Raw genomic sequence first — 15,984 nt, 5'->3', positions numbered from 1 at the left:
CGCTCTCCCACTAGAAGAGGACATTGGAGTCCCTGAGACTGGGGTTTCAGATAGTTGTGGTGTTGGGGATTAAACCCAGGTCCAGGAAGGGCAGCTGGTGCTCTTAGCCATTGAACCATCTCTCCAGTCCTAATGTTCACTTAATAAACCTGGCACTCAGAGAAGTGTATGTTAGCCATTGATTGGCCCACAGTCTAGAATGCACAAGCCAAGGAGGTGACCACTCGACAGGAGAAACCTTGAAACCAAGTTAATTGGTTCATTAGTTAATTGTTTTTAACTTTAAAAATATGTATGGATGTTGTCCCTGCAATTATGTCTGTGTACCACATTTGTGCCTGATGACTCAGAGGCCAGAAGAGGCCGATAAAACCCTTGGAATTGGAGTTACAAATAGTTGTGAGCCCCCAAACCCCAGTTCTATGGAAGAGCAACCCATGCTCTTACCGACTGAGCCATCTCTCCAACCTCTCGCTGGTTTAATTTTCGTTCGTGCACTGAGCATACACCTCAGTCATTTGTCCTGAAAACTGAAACAGTGTTTAAGATGTTCGGAGGGAGATTCTGTCCTAACTCTGGGCACCCAGACACGTGGGGGGGGGGGGCGACGTGCGGGGCGGGCGCGCACTAAGTTCACTGGTTCCACCCTGGCCGGACAGGAACCCACCATACCCTTGGCTTCAGAGAGTTCAAGACAATAGAGTGTATGCAGATTGTCCCCCAAAAGGCGCTTCCTCAAACCCTGATGAAGCTCTCAGCTTCTTTAAACTATTTGGTTTCTGGCCCCAGTACAATTTGGGGATTTTGATTTGGTTTTGCCTCTATCCTGGTTTGCCTGCAAACTGAAGCAGAAATGTTATTTCTCACCCTTCACTCATCACTGCCACCAAGCTGGGCAGCAGTGGCCATATCAGAGCCGTCTGAGCTGGGGCACCAGAGATCCTAGGGCCAAGGGTGCTTCTCCGGCATTTTTATCCTCCGCACACGGATTTGCTCTCTGAACTTTCCCACAATCTGCCAGGCCTCAGAGTTTTACGTCGTTACCCAGGGCCAGACACAGCTATCCAGCGGTTGGATCCACCTCGCCTCTGGCACCGCCCCTATCCGTGTGGCACCGCCCTGTCCCCCAACTCCGCCAGTTCTGCGGCCATGGTTGTGCTCAAGGGCATCCCGAAGGTGCTGTCGCCGGAGCTGCTATTCGCACTTGCTCGGATGGGTCACGGAGACGAGATAGGTGAGCTTGTAGAAAGCCAAGTCCGCAGCGTAGCCTCTAGCAGTGGTGCGGTCTGCACGGGGAGCCCTTGACCGGCAGGGTCCAGGAATGCCTGGGACACTACGTCACCTTGCTCTTCAGAACAGGAAGCATCCGGTTGCTTCAGAAAAAAGCTGAATTGAAGCCTACCATTGGCTCAGGCCGCAGAATTCTGGAAAGGGCAAACCAGGTTCCAAATTCAGCAGCAAGATAGTTCCCAGACCTCCCACGTGGTCTCCCAGGCTGCCCAGAGGTCTGCTGGATTCTCTGGCCCTGGCCTGGTGCCCTAGGACAAGACCTGACCGCCAAAGGCTGGGGTGAGAATATTGGTTCCTCCTCCCAGTCACTGGTTTCATTGCCCCCTTTATATAGTGTCTTTTTTTTTCTGCTGCTCTGAAGGGAGCTATTGGAGTGACCCATGATCTGTCCCCACTAACTGGAGTGGGAAGGATATACTGACCGGGCACGTGGACATCCCAGACGGTGAACTGTGTTGATAATACACAAGGATGTGTGGCTTTGCGATACGTGAGGTGATCATCTGGGAGGGAGAACCACACCACCTTCTCTCCCTTCAGTTCTTGCAGATGCAAACTTCCCAACTTCCTCCATCTGCCAGTGCGGACCCGTAGAGATCCGAGCAGATGGTGAGCACTGTAGATATCGACCCGGTCCTGGTTATGTGCCCTCTCTGTCCTGGCCCCTCATTCCTGTTAACTGGTTGCTTACTCTGACCCAAAATGAAAGTTTGAGACAGGCGGGGTTACAGGTCGTGATGAGAACAGAGGCCTGACCCCAGCTCTGTGTCCTCCTAGGCCTGGCCATCCCACAGCTCCTGGAGGCTGTGCTGAAGCTGCTGCCCCTGGATACCTATGTGGAAAGCCCGGTGAGGAGCAAAAGCTGTGCGCTGAGCTGGGCCTCAGTTTCCTCTTTGCCAGACTTCATATGACCCCACACCCTTAAAGGGCCTCCTGTCTCAGGGGAACCCTGGAGGTGCCTAGGGCCACAGAGCTGACCCCTGTCTCCCCAGGCTGCTGTGATGGAGCTAGTGCCCAGCGACAAGGAGAGGGGCCTGCAGACCCCAATATGGAACCTCTATGAATCCCTTCTGCTCACAGCAGGCTGCAAGGTGAGTACAGCCCCGAGAATGGGCCCCTCTGTCTCCTGGAGGCTCGGGAAGAGTCAATCATGGGGGTACAGATGCCAGAGGTGTATCTGAGCCTGTGGCCACCTCCCTTTGAGCATCCTCCCTCTCCGCTCAAGCCTCTTCTGCTTCCTCCTCCTCCCAGAATCCTGACCTGTCTGCTTGGGAGTTGGTCCCATTTGAGCCAGAGGATTGTGGGCTGCCTGGTGGGCCCCTCTCTGGACTTCAATGGATGTGCACCTTCACCCCAAATCTTACTCTTTGCCACTTCATTCTTGCTAAGGTCTGCATATCACACAGTCTACATCCCTACCTGGCAGAGGACACACCCATTCTCCTAAAGGAGCTGTTGGCAGGGCCTGAGCAGGACCAACCTGTGTGGGGGACTTCCAGGGCAGTTTAGAGGATATAGAGTAACAGTTCTCAACCTGTGGCTTGCAACCCAAAAAAGACCATAGGAAAACACAGATATTCACATGAGGGTTCATAGTAGTAACAAAATTACAATTATGAAGTAGCAATGAAAATAATTTTATGGTTGGGGTCGCCACAACATGAGGAACTGTAGTAAAGTGTCACAGCATCGGGAAGACTGAGAACCACTTTCCAGAGACTTAGTGAGTTGAGTCCACATCCAATAGGCACCTTGTCTGTCACAGGCTCAGACAGGGATATGAAAGATGCCCTTTGTCCCCAGTTCCATGAGACCCCAGCATCAGGAGAACCAGAGGAATAGAACCTAGAAGAGCAGGGTTCCATTGCTGCTACCTCCTAGCTATTTCCTGGTGGGGTACTCAACTCAGGAATCCACCTAGAGGACTTTCGGGCAAGGTCCCTCCAACCGTGCCATTTTGTCTTCCAGAAAGCTCTGATGAAGATAGAGAGATTTGAGTTTTATGAACGTGCAAAAAAAGCTTTTGCTGTTGTTGCAACCGGGTGAGTTTCTACCGCGTCCAGGTGACTTGGGCAAGTCTTTATCCAGGCCCCGGGAACTGCCTCCACCTCTGCTCTGCCCAGGAAGACAGGAGGGACTTGTGCTGCAGAGTTCCTGAACATTGTTGAGCAGGAGGGATAGAAGTAGAAAGGGGCAAAGTTAGAGTTTCAGCACCCTGACCCTCCGGCAGGGAGACGGCACTCTATGGAAACATCATCCTCAAGAAGGGAACACTGGACCTCGGACCCTCATAGAGACCACCGGAACCACTCAGACCTGGACCCCAGATCTTGAGAGACTCTGCTGACCCTGACAGAGATTTCCCCCCTCCCCTGATATGTGAAATTGAGGGGGTGCGGAGAGAAGTCACTGTCAATCTTTAAAGGTTTTGTACTCATGAACTTGTCTTGTGGTCAGTTCCAGGGAGGCCATTAACTTCCAAATAAGCACCCACTACCCATCTTTGTTGAGTCCTCAGGTGGAAAATCTGTATGGAATATGAAGCTTGGAGGTTGCTTGAGGGCTGGGAGCTGGACAGGAGCTAGGCCTGGGTAGGAACCTGAGAGCTGAATTGGGTCTGTGGCTGTGGCCTGGGTCTAGACGAAGAGCTAAGCTGGTAGTTGATGTTGGGTGCGCTGCACAGCAGGGGACTGGAGGCAGCTGCACATGATGCTTGTGGGAATTGGGAGTTTCTGAATTCCTCACTTGGGTTGCAACACACAGTGATTCGTGACTAGGGCCAATCTCTGAACTCTAGGCCAGAGGGCAAAGTGGCAGAGTTGGACTGGACACTTTAAATGGAAGGATGTTGACACCAGAGATGACTGCTCAGCTGCTAGGGAGGGTCATGCTGACCTTCCTGGTTCAAGGTCAGAGAGGTCTGGGTGTGGACTGGAGCCCACCAAGCTTATACTTGGCAGGTTGAGGACACACTACCTATGCCTGAGCAGCTGTTAAGTCCAGGAACTCAGATGCAACCTGGCTGCTCCTAACTTTGACTCTTCAGTTGTCCCGGGTGGTAAAGGATCAATTGGGGCTCAGAATCGCAGACGGAAATAGCAAGGTTGGAGGGGAGGAACTTAGAAGGGCCTGAAACAGTTTCCCTTGCGAAAACCTGGATGTGTCTACACCACATGTCTGCAGACTATTGGGGAATGTTCATAGCAGCTTCGTCTGTACTGGCCAAAAGCTGCAAACAACCAAAAGTTGAGCAGGTGAGTAGACAGTCCCTATGATGCCCAAGCGCTGTTAACTTTTGAGCTATCTCCAGCCCCAGTTCCCCTCTAGGAGGAAATGCCCACAGAGGTTCCTGGCTCGGGCAAAGCTAGAAAGAAACCTGGCCATAGCACTACCCTGGGTCAGTAGATACTTTTGGTCCCAATACAACACTGGGCTCTTGGAACCCCAGCATCTGCAGGTCCTCTGCTTAGATTCAGGGATGTGAAGGCGGAACAGCTCAAATCTTGACCATGGGTCTGACCTCATGGGCACTGGGCAGAGACTCACTGGGCACTGCTTCCTGACCACCTGCACCTGAATCTCTAGATAAGGCTAGGGGCCAGAAGTGATAAAGAAAGAAAGGAGAGCACTTGGGTGTCCTTATGTGGGATTTGGTTCTACCTGGGACCTGGATAGGATTTGGGCACCTCTGCTCTGCTGATTAGGGACTGTAAATAGATTCATTTCAAGTCAGATTCTTATTAGGATGGCAGGCAGCGCACTGGGAGATGAGGGCTGCGCCTTGAGGTCACTATCAAAGCAATGGGTTTTTTTTTTTATTTTTGTTTTTTTTTGTGTGTTTTTGTTTTTTGGTTGTTTTTTGTTGTTGTTTTGTTTTGTTTTGTTTTGTTTTCGAGACAGGGTTTCTCTTTGGCTTTGAGGCCTGTCCTGGAACTAGCTTTTGTAGACCAGGCTGGCCTCGAACTCACAGAGATCCGCCTGCCTCTGCCTCCTGAGTGCTGGGATTAAAGGCATGCGCCACCATCGTCCAGCTGTCAGAGCAATGTTATTCATCTTCAGGACCCTGGACTTGACTGTAATGTAGGGGCCTAGATTCATCTACAATGTGTACTCCTCTGCAATGTGGGGGCAGTAGACTCAAGTAATATGAAGACCCCTGGTTCATCGCTGAGATGGAGCATTGGCTCCTGCTTCGTGGGGCTTAGAGGTCTGGGTGCACACGAACCCTCACTCCTCCCACTCATGTTTTGGGGACATGAAACATCCATGAAGCTCTAGAGTGCGTGAGACTGATAGATAACTACATAGCTGCATGGGGCTTGGGTGCATTGGGATGGAGAGCTGATGACCTCTCTTAAGCTGTCTGTTCTGCCTGAGCTACTGGGGCTGACAAATGTGTGGCTCTGTGGCCCCTAGTGCCTCCCACTGCAAGGGTAGGATTGGTAGTTACCCCAGTACCTGTATGCCACGTGTGAGGTAGTTCATCTTAGGTGCTTAGGCCTGAGCAAGGCCATGTGGACAGGCACCCCAGAAAGATCCAGGTGCTGCCCGGAAAACTAGGACAGGAAGTATGAGCTCTGACTCACTCTTCTGAGCACCTACATGTGTGTCCACCTGTTTACCCGTGTATCTATCTGCCTATGTCCCCAAGCACACGCATAGCTACACAGCTCTATACCTGTGTATATGCGAACCTATGTACCTGTCCACCACTGGACCTATGTGCCTGTGTAACTATACACCTGTGCACCGCCTGCATACATCTTTGTAACTACATACCTATTCATGTGTGTGCCTATGTGTCTGCACATTTAGCTATGCATTTCTGCATGTGTGTACCTATACACATGTGAAACTATGTGCCTATGTTCACTCACTATGAACACTCACCAACCAGAGTTCCACCCAACCTCCCATGCGTTCATAAACATGTCCTTTCTCAGCTTCTTCAGCGGGAATTCCAGGATAGGTTTCATTTCCCTGCTGAGTCTACAACTGCTTACTGGTCCCCACACTTGACTCTTGACATGCTTATCACTTCATCCCTACCTGTGGAAAGATGGACCCAAGGAGAACTTTTCATGAGCTGAGGGTCAGCTAGACCTTATGCCTAGGAAGCTTTGGATGAGCCATATTTGGCAGTGATACCTCTTCCTCCTGGGCCTAGCTGCTGTGCCCCGGGATTGCTGGCCTCAAAGATGCTCATAGCTTCACCCTGTTTGCAGGTGTTTATTTTTGCTAGCTGCGGGGAGTCAGTGGTCATAACAGCCTGGGCCTCATGACAGGAGTGGGAGAGTGGTTAGGGTTTGCTGGAGTCCTCCAGAGAGTGGGAGATGTGGTCAAGGTCCTCCTCTGGCCCCTGGAGCACCTGACGATGTATCTTGAGCAACATCCGGGGCACCGCTTCATCCTGGACCTCCTCATACTTCGGATGGAGGAGGCTGTCAAGATCCGGTTCTGGGCCTTGAAGAGGGTTCCGAAAACGGCTCAGGAGGTCTTTTTCTTCAGTCTTCACCAAGGTCATGGCATCTGGGAAGAGGCAGAAGTAGGTGTGGCCTCAGTCTCCCTCACAAGTTCCTCCCCACTAGCCTCCTATACAGTTGGACCCCATGATGTGGCCTTGGTCCCACTCTGACCTGCAAGCTTTTCCTCAGCGGATGCAAGCTTCTGCTTGGGCACAAGCAGTAGTGCCCCCAACTGGTTGTCCTTCTCCAGGGCCTCCATGGCTTTGGTACCCAACACACTGCCAGCATGAGTAGGGTAAGGTTCACACACAGGTGGGAAAAGTTAGACACTTTAGAACACATTCTCTGCCCCTAGGCAGCTGCCGGGTCTAGAAGCCACTCCATACCCACCCACTTCATCAACTGCCCTGTAAGACCTGGTACATGGCTTTGCGCCCCCATTAGTGTCTCTAATGTAGTAGGTGCAGGGGTGAGGTCTGAGGGGGTCAGAGCCTTCCCTGGGCAGGGTCCTCAAGGACAAGGGAGGTAATATATTGTGCTGTTCTAAAACTTAGTCCGTTGCAGGCTTCAGGGAGAGCTGAGTCTGGGAGATACCCAGGGTTCCCTGGGAGACAACCTGGGGCTCCTGGGGGGGGGACTCCCAAGGAGGGAACTGTAGGATTTGAGTATCAACTCCTTCTCAAAGCTTCTGAACTGCCATGTTCTCCATCCCCCAGTGTATCAGCCCACACTTGCCTTCTGGAGCACTTACTTCTCTGTTTCCTGTTCAAGAATCACATGTTTGCCTTTGGTCTTGACAGGGACCTAGGAGAGTAGGTCATGGGTGGGGATTTTTCCAGTTAGTAGTCCAAGGTTGGAGGACACCCAGGGAGAGGCCACTCTGAGGCCCACCCACAGGCAGGGCTTCCGCTCAACCAGTGTTTAAGGGATAAGGGTCACTGTGGATATCAAGATTGCAGGTAGGGGATTTAGAACACCAGCTTGTCCCTAAATGGCCAGTCTACCTGAAAACCTGGCCTGAAGAAAGTAGAATCCTTCAGCAGGTACCCGGAACTCACCTTGGACTTTGCACCCTCACTACACCCTGAACTTTTGCACCAATTAGGGCTGTGCTTGCCCCTCCCTGACCTGGCCCAGAAGGTAGTTGGCTTTTCTGAACGTAACACCTTATGAGACAAAGTAACAGGAGAGAAGTGAGGCAAAGGGCGACCTTAGGGAAGTGCCCAGCTCCAAGAAGCTGTGGTTGGCTGTGAAGGGTGGGCCTCCCTCAACCTCGTCTGTTGCCATGTGTGCAGGCCGAGTGGGCTTGGCACAGGGCAAGCTCAGTTCATTTCCTTCTGGGCCCTCAGTGAGTATTTCAGGGTCAGTGTGGAGAAGACCCACCTCACACAGGGTCTTCCTAGATGGTTTAGACATCCATGTCCTCACCTGTAATCATCTGTGTCATGAAGCCCATACCCTCCCACCCTGGGGCCACCTGAGTGTCACAGGAACTCATGTCCTCGCCTGGTAACATGGGTGCCATGGAGGACCATGTTCACTCATCCTGGGGTCACCTGGGTGTCATGGAGGCTCACATCCCCATGTGGTTATGTGGGTATGATGGAGACCCATGTTCTTCAGGTCACCTGGATATTATGGAAGCCCATATCCACACCTGGTAACCTGGGTGTCATGGAGATTTGCTCACTAGACCCTAGAAGGGCCCATACCCTTCTCTTCCTGAGGCCCCCTCCTCAGTGCTCACAAGATGTTGCTACCACATTAGCATGTAGCCTCTGCCCTGCCTCTCCTCTCCTTGCCCAGCATGGGGTAGAGGAAAAGAGGTCCTTTCCAATATTCCCCGCTAACTGGGGCAGAGGTGGGCAGCCAGGGATGGGGCCAGGTAGAGGAGCCCCGCATACCTGGCGTGCTGGGATTGCACCGGCCTCCTGCAGCAGCACAGCCACCATACAGGTGGCCAGGAGAAACCTGGGGGACCAGAGAGAAAATGTGAGTGGTGAAGAATCACCTCAGCTCCTGATGCTCCAGTCAAGACCCGCTGGGGCTGGTGGCATTGTGTCTTGGGCAGAGGGATCAAGGGGAGGTCCCTGCTGATCCATTAGCTCTTGATTGTTTTCACAATCAAGAAAGGCAGGCAGAGTAAGCAAACAAGATGCTCAGGGCAAGCCTGCTCTATGTCTCGATGCCAAGTTCTCCACAAGACACCACATGCCATAGGCAGATCCTATGTGACAGGACACTGGCAGTCAGTGCCGAGGATTTCAGAGGCCATACACAGACACACACGTGGGCCTGCATACATGTATGCATGACAACATTAGCAGAATGGATGGAGGCCCTAGCACAATACCATACGTATCACAGTACCCCTGAGAATCCATGACCCATGGTACTGAGGATAGGGTAACTTCTAGTAGGCTCCCAGTGGCCAGTAGCCCCAGCCCCATCATACAAACAGAAGGAATGGCAGGTATTCCTGAACATGTAGTTGTAGAAAGGTATTCATTTGTGTGAAGTATGCATGTGTTTGTGTTATATGGTATGCATATGTATACATGCATGTGCGTGGTGTGTGTGTGTGTCTGTGTGTTTGTGTGTACTAAAGCCTCAAAGAAACCTCTCAGCCAGGCAGTGGTAGCACATGCCTTTAATCCCAACACTTGGGAGGCAGAGGCAGATGGATCTCTGTGAGTTCAAGGCCAACCTGGTCTACAGAGTGAGTTCCAGGACAGCCAGGACTACACAGAGAAACCCTGTCTCGAAAGAAAAAATAAAAGAAAGGTAAGGAAAGAAAGGGAAAGGAGGGGGGAAGGGAAGAGAAAGGAAGGGAAAGGAAGGGAAGGAGGGGGAGAAGAAAGGTGAAGGAAGGGGAGAGGAGAGGAGAGAAGAGACAAGAAGTGAAGAGAAGAGAAGAGAAGAGAAGAGAAGAGAAGAGAAGAGAAGAGAAGAGAAGAGAAGAGAAGAGAAGAGAAGAGAAGAGAAGAGAAACCTTTCCTCTTCTCTGCAATTCAGCACTTTGTGACAGGGATAAAGGACAGCAGGTGAGGATCTGGCCACATAGGGTTGAGTAGCCCTGTCTCACCTCAGAACTGCTAGACAGAGGCCTATTCTTATGCTGGGCAGAGAGATGAACATGGAGAACCTCACCCTAGCCTTTGTCCTCTCTGTCCTCTGCCTCCGTGATGATTCATGTCCTACAGGGGCCCTAGGTCTCCTTGGGAATGAAACCCTAGCTCCAGGGTGACCAACAATCAGATTGTTTGATTCCTGCCTCTACTCCCACGGGCCCTCCAAGGCTGCTACATATTCCCTGCCTCCCCTACCCTGCCACTGTCCCCTTTCTTGTTGTTGTTGTTTTGTTTTGTTTTTCGAGACAGGGTTTCTCTGTGGCTTTGGAGCCTGTCCTGGCACTAGCTCAGTAGACCCGGCTGGTCTCGAACTCACAGAGATCCGCCTGCCGCTGCCTCCCGAGTGCTGGGATTAAAGGCGTGCGCCACCATCGCCCGGCTGTCCCCTTTCTTTTGGGCCATCACAGCCTGGAATTGTTGCCTCTTCATAGGGGTCCTTTAGGATTGAATGGTCTACTGGCTCAGGGACCCCATAGGACAACTCACCCTCCTGCCTATCTGGAGGCCACTTGGGATGCTCTTAGAGATAAACCCTGAATTGAAGACCCAGAGTGAGTGTTTTGCCGTAAAGGGGGGGAGCTTTCCCTCCCATCCCTCCTTCCTTCCCGTCTTCCCCTGAGATACTCCCCTGGAATCAGGCTTCAAATGGGGACAGACTAACCCTCAGGGATTATCTCTAAGCCAGAACTCCTGAACTCAGACCCAGGGTGATCCTAACCACACATCCAGGCCCACCCTGGCCAGTGCCCCACTGACAACTTTTAAGGGTAGGAAAGTTAGAGCCTGGGGGCCATGACATCACCTCTTCATGACTGGCGCTCCTTCTCAGTGCTGAGAAGCTCTAGGCGAGTGGAGAAGCTGCGGATCCCAGTCTCCAGGTGCCCGGTCCTCTTTCTCCCAACCCTGGCTGCTTAGGGTTTTATTGCCCCTACATGGGTGTGTCTGATCAGAGGTCAGGGGCCAGCAATCACTGGGCAGTAGGTGATCCTGCCCCACCATATGACTTGAGCAGTGAACACAGACTGAGCCACCAGAAGACTTTGGATCTCTCACCTGGCAGTTCTACCATGACCTGCCCATTTTAGCACCGGACCACCCGCCACGGGACCACTAACTCCTGTTCCCTGGTCACCATAGCCGAAGTCTTCTGCATGCTTAGGCACTTGGCTCTGTTACCCCTCAACCCTCTACGGGGCTAAGCTTCAGACCAACAACGACAAAACCCAAGTGTCCCCAGAGCTGGCCCAGGGTGGGATTCTATAGAACAGAGTAAAGATCATAAAAACACCAAGCTCTTCGAGGCTTCTTGGCCTCACCCCCTTTCCTTTGGGACTTCAAGAGAGAGCAGTTGTCACGTCAAGAAACAATTGCACTTTGGGGAAGCAAACCCTATATAAATGAGTCACTTTCAAAGAGGCAACTACAGTCAGGACTCAGGGAGCTGGTCTCCCCCTGGTGGGGATAGGCAGTCACTGCAGATAGCCAGAGCTTCCGGGAGACTCAAAACTAAGGACATTGTTGAAATTCAAAGAGACGGTATTGAGAAAGTACTTTTATGACAATCCTCCTCAGAGTAGTGGGGACAGGCAGCAGCACTGGAAGAAGACGTACATCATCCTACCCTGGTCCAACGCCCCCTCTGTGAATCCAAGGTTACCTTTGTAGTGATCTCAATGAGAATATCCCCTGCACAGGCTTACATATTTTAATACTCTGGCCCCAGTTTGTGGAACTGTTTAGGAAGGATTAGGAGGTGTGGCTTTGTTGCTGGTGTTACTGGGGGTAGACTTTGAGGTTTATAATGCCCTCCCTCCCTCCCTCCCTCCCTCCCCCCATCTTTCTCTCTGTTATAGGGATCCAGCAGAGTCACTGTATCTAGGGTAAGCATGAATGAAAAGTTGTTTTCTAGATGTACTTTGAAGAAATCATGGTGAGAACAGTGATGTTTTCCATGGTTTATAGAATTGTTTCTCTGAGGGAGCTTTACAGCCCTTGTGTGGCTTTGACCACAAGACACTTCTGGCACACCCGAGGCTCTCGGATAATTGGGCACTGCACATGGTACACAGTAAGGACTAGAGTGGTGGGGATGCGATGCTTTCATTCAGAAAAGATGAGTAGATTAGATCAGGGACTTTGGTATAAGGAACTTGTTTATCCAAAAAAAAGCAACTGTGTGTGATAGTCAATAATATTGCCTTTGAACGGCTGTTTGAGGCTCAGTTCATCAGACACTGTCCCTCCCTGTCGCCACACAGGCCTAAGGAATTCATCTTGGAGCGACCTTTCTTCAGCCAACCCATACAACACAGAACACCTGGTGCCCAAATGGATATCTTAATATAACTACTGATTCTCAATATGCAGAAGGAATTTATTCTTGATAATTCAGAATTAACTTTGTTATTTATAGAACTACAACAGGCAGTCTGGGAAAGGGATTGCCCACTTTATCTTTCTCCCATTCAGCCCCATGCTGGATTGCCTGAGCCATTAACAAAAGGAAATAAAGAGGTTGATTAAGTATTAATAAAAATGTATTAAAAGCTTCAAAATTTCATTTAAAGCATAATGTTAATAGTAAAGGCTTAAAAATTATTTCATAACCTGATGACAAGCTAAAAAATTATTTTTAAAACTGTCCTACTTGTTCTTTATATAATCAAATTCCTTTACCTACAGGAAGTAATTCTTTTTTTTAATATTTATTTATTTATTATGTATACAATATTCGGTTTGTGTGTATGTCTGCAGGCCAGAAGAGGGCACCAGACCTCATTACAGATGGTTGTGAGCCACCATGTGGTTGCCGGGAATTGAACTCAGGACCCTTGGAAGAGCAGGCAGTACTCCCAACCACTGAGCCATCTCTCCAGCCCCCTTTTTTTTTTAATATTTATTTATTTATACAGGAAGTAATTCTAAGGACGCTCAAAAAATAAAGCTTGACAAATGGATGTATTACATGTAACAAAATTTTTAAAAATAAAATAAATGCATTATACTATTATTACATACGCTGGATTTCAATAGACATCTGCCTTAAGTTCCAAAAAGACTGATTGTATAATTATTCATTTATTAGGTACAATGGCTATAATATTCTGATAAAAATTAAAGCTGATAATGCCCCTGCTTATGTTTCTAGTAAAGAGAAACAAATTTTTACATGTCATAACATATAGCACATTACAGGAATACCATATAATCCTACAGGACAAATAATTGTTAAAATATCTAATCACTCACACTCTAAAGGGATGCTAATAAAACATGAGGGGGATATGAAGACTCCCAGAGATACTTTACATAAGGCTTTACTAACTCTAAATTGGTGAATTCTAATGAAACAGGGACAACAGTTACCAAAAAGCATTGAACCATAAAAAATTGCTGAATGGAGTCAGCTTGTATACTACACGGATGCTTTAACAGCAGAATGACAACCAGAAGATGGGGCCGAGGGTATGCTTATGTTTCTGCAGGAGTGGAAAGTTGTGGAAGAAAGAGATACAGAAAGTCCTTAAAGCAGACAGCTGATTTTCCTACATGGGGACAGCTTAAGAAATTGACTGAAGGAGATGCGGTAATTTGGCTGGCTAGGAAACCTTGGAATGTGACAATTTTGTTCCTTGCTATGCTGTCTGTGATAACAGGGACTAAACATGCTTACTGGGCTTATATTCATAATTCTCCAATTAACAAAAAAGTAAGTTGGGGAGACAGAGATATTCCTGTTGTGGTCAGTGAATCCTCTTGTCTACCTTTTGCTGCCTGGGGCCAGCCTCCAGCAGCGCAGGGCTCAAAGGGAAATTCATGGAGTCTGTGAGGGGCTTAGTGGAAAGACACTGACACATGCTCTTGATGGTGTCTTTCTTTGTTCTTCTTTATTCTCCTTTCTCCTTTCTCCAGAAATGTCCCTCCTATCTCTCGCGATGTATTTCTTCTCTCGTGATGTTCTCCTCCTAATTCTCTCATTCCTGATGTTTTTTTCTAACTCCTTCTAATTCTGTCTTTATTCTTTCCCTTACAGCTTATATCTTCCAGGCCATATAGAAATTACAGTGTGGTTACATTCTATTTTCCCAGTGAATGATTACAGTGAATACAAGTAGGAAACAACATGCTTCCCATTTCCCAAACACGAATAAACATTTTACATTTTACGTATTACAGGTGAAAAACGAATTATCCCAAGAACCCACATACATTCATCCCCAAGCACCTTGTTATAGATTAACAGACTGTGAGCAATCAAAGTGTTCTTTTACTGGTAGACTGTATTTTGTGGTTACAAAGAAAGGACCAATCACTTTATTACTTATCTGGAACGTAAGGAAGCTTAAAGGAATCACAAACCTAAACTTTTTTTTTTTAACATTAAAACCCTAGGATGTTTATTACAAAGGTAAACCCTGATCCTTGAGTTGGGCTTATCGGTAGGATTTCTGGTATCGAGCACGGGCACCAGGACCTCCGAACTTTTTGGATTCACAGCGCCGAGGATCAGCTACAAGCAGGGTCCGATCATACTGGATGAGGATATCTTTGATCTCCTTCTTAGAGGCCTCATCCACATACTTTTGGTAGTAGGCCACCAGGGCTTTGGAGATGGACTGTCGGATAGCATAAATTTGGGCCACATGACCACCACCCTTCACACGGACCCGGATATCCACACCCGCGAATCGCTCCTTGCCCAGCAGCAGAACAGGCTCCAGTAACTTGTACTGCAGCGTGCGTGGCTCGATCATCTCCAGGGGACATCCGTTCACCTCGATGAGCCCATTCCCCCGTTTGCAGTGCGCCACGGCTGTGGCTGTCTTCTTGCGTCCGAAGACTTGCACGGACTGCAGAGGACCCTTGGCCGGCATAGCTGCGAGTATGAACACGAGGTCCTCACCGCGCGGCGCTGCCACCAGAAAAGGCACAAACCTAAACTTTTATACATGAAAAACAATCAATCAGCTCTACTATAAATCTTTAGGATGCATACCCACTCGTTAATAGTTTTTTTTTTTTTAATACCAGGAGATTGAGGGCAGAAATGGGTACAAGGAATCAACCATCACCTTTGGTCATCAACTAATCCTAGCAAGAAAGGCACATCAGCTAACGATAATTGGGCTGCTTTGTTCTTGTTCTCTGACTTTAAAGAGTTCCCACTCAACTATGTGCCTTTCTAAAACTTGAGATTGTCTTGGGTTTTTCACCTCAAAGATATGTGCCAAAATGTCGTAGTCTAATTTTAAGTTATTGTCAAAGCTTCGTTTCAGCTGTGATGCACTCCACAACCTTTGAACACATCTCCCAACATGAACATCAGAAGAGTTTAAACTAGTTGGGCTACTGGGACTCAATCGTGTTTCTTAATCATTAACCAAAGCCACAGTCTACACAACTCAATAGAAACTCATATGCTCTAGCTGTATGACACTTCCTTGTTTATATTTTTAATCATCAAAACTCTATTTAAACTAGCATTACTATTATCAGTTAGACAGTACATCTTAGGAAGAAATCATCTTCATAATAATTCAAGGTAAAAATGTCAGTGGAATGGAATATTTCCGTGAGATAAACACACTACATTAGAGGCAGTATCCTAGATTTACCCATCAGGGATTTTTCTCCTGGTTGGCCGCCACCTTGAACTTCAATTGCCACTGGCTTGCTGCTCTTCTGACATGTCCACCAGCATCTACCTAGTCCTTATGGCCACAAATGACCTTCTATGCCTGAGGAAGAGGGCAAGGAAATTATAAATCACACTGTAGGAGTGAAAGGAATTTCTATTTATATGGGTAATGAAACTCTGTGTATAAATATAATTTTTCAAATTTGGTTATGTATAGTTTATACTACCTGGGATTTTCATAATAGATTTTAGTTGTTTCACGCATCTGGTTTTAGAGGATAGTAGATTAATGCTATTAGTTCCATAAATCTGACATTTTGGAAGACGTGGATTACCAACAAGGACTCTAACTGGATATGTTGGCCACAAGGTAAAAGTGAGAGCCCTAGGGAACTTGTTAATATCTCCTAAGGAGAAGTCATTGATTGGAGCCTTATGCTTCCCTTGAGGAAAATATTCT

At 48.6% G+C, this 15,984-nt stretch overlaps 3 protein-coding genes across 3 annotated transcripts; 1 reads left to right on the top strand and 2 right to left on the bottom strand.

The window, feature by feature from the left end:
- The first annotated feature begins 1,078 nt into the window (after window positions 1-1,078).
- Window positions 1,079-3,731, top strand: Fuom (fucose mutarotase). Its single transcript, XM_050137152.1, has 6 exons — window positions 1,079-1,234; window positions 1,831-1,899; window positions 2,068-2,138; window positions 2,283-2,381; window positions 3,259-3,332; window positions 3,521-3,731. Exons 1-6 carry the CDS (start codon window positions 1,150-1,152, stop codon window positions 3,582-3,584), a joined length of 462 nt encoding a protein of 153 aa, XP_049993109.1. The 5' UTR covers window positions 1,079-1,149; the 3' UTR covers window positions 3,585-3,731.
- Window positions 3,732-6,516: 2,785 nt separating this feature from the next.
- Window positions 6,517-10,778, bottom strand: Prap1 (proline rich acidic protein 1). Its single transcript, XM_050136795.1, has 5 exons — window positions 10,689-10,778; window positions 8,660-8,726; window positions 7,507-7,559; window positions 6,927-7,033; window positions 6,517-6,819 (listed from the first exon to the last, which is right to left on the bottom strand). Exons 1-5 carry the CDS (start codon window positions 10,694-10,696, stop codon window positions 6,590-6,592), a joined length of 465 nt encoding a protein of 154 aa, XP_049992752.1. The 5' UTR covers window positions 10,697-10,778; the 3' UTR covers window positions 6,517-6,589.
- A 3,488-nt stretch (window positions 10,779-14,266) lies between these two features.
- LOC126498300 (40S ribosomal protein S16-like) lies at window positions 14,267-14,808 on the bottom strand. The gene has a single exon (XM_050136796.1). It carries the CDS (start codon window positions 14,758-14,760, stop codon window positions 14,320-14,322), a length of 441 nt encoding a protein of 146 aa, XP_049992753.1. The 5' UTR covers window positions 14,761-14,808; the 3' UTR covers window positions 14,267-14,319.
- Between the last annotated feature and the right edge of the window lie 1,176 nt (window positions 14,809-15,984).

The sequence above is a fragment of the Alexandromys fortis genome, unplaced genomic scaffold (assembly GCF_014885135.2).
Source record: "Alexandromys fortis isolate MF-2015 unplaced genomic scaffold, M_Fortis_MF-2015_v1.1 scaffold_3, whole genome shotgun sequence".
NCBI classification, from domain to species: domain Eukaryota; kingdom Metazoa; phylum Chordata; class Mammalia; order Rodentia; family Cricetidae; genus Alexandromys; species Alexandromys fortis.
This window is presented reverse-complemented; position numbering and strand designations above follow the sequence as displayed.

What these genes read in the sequence shown, in the direction of transcription:
- Prap1 (XM_050136795.1), bottom strand. An exon ending in GTGCAATCCCAGCACGCCAG is followed by an intron (nt 7,560 to 8,659) that starts GTATGCGGGGCT and finishes CTACTCTCCTAG; the next exon opens with GTCCCTGTCAAGACCAAAGG. An exon ending in CGCTGAGGAAAAGCTTGCAG is followed by an intron (nt 6,820 to 6,926) that starts GTCAGAGTGGGA and finishes GCCTCTTCCCAG; the next exon opens with ATGCCATGACCTTGGTGAAG.
- Fuom (XM_050137152.1), top strand. Translation starts at nt 1,150, where the DNA reads ATGGTTGTGCTCAAGGGCATCCCGAAGGTGCTGTCGCCGGAGCTGCTA. An exon ending in CGTAGAGATCCGAGCAGATG is followed by an intron (nt 1,900 to 2,067) that starts GTGAGCACTGTA and finishes GTGTCCTCCTAG; the next exon opens with GCCTGGCCATCCCACAGCTC. An exon ending in ATACCTATGTGGAAAGCCCG is followed by an intron (nt 2,139 to 2,282) that starts GTGAGGAGCAAA and finishes CTGTCTCCCCAG; the next exon opens with GCTGCTGTGATGGAGCTAGT.
- LOC126498300 (XM_050136796.1), bottom strand. Translation starts at nt 14,760, where the DNA reads ATGCCGGCCAAGGGTCCTCTGCAGTCCGTGCAAGTCTTCGGACGCAAG.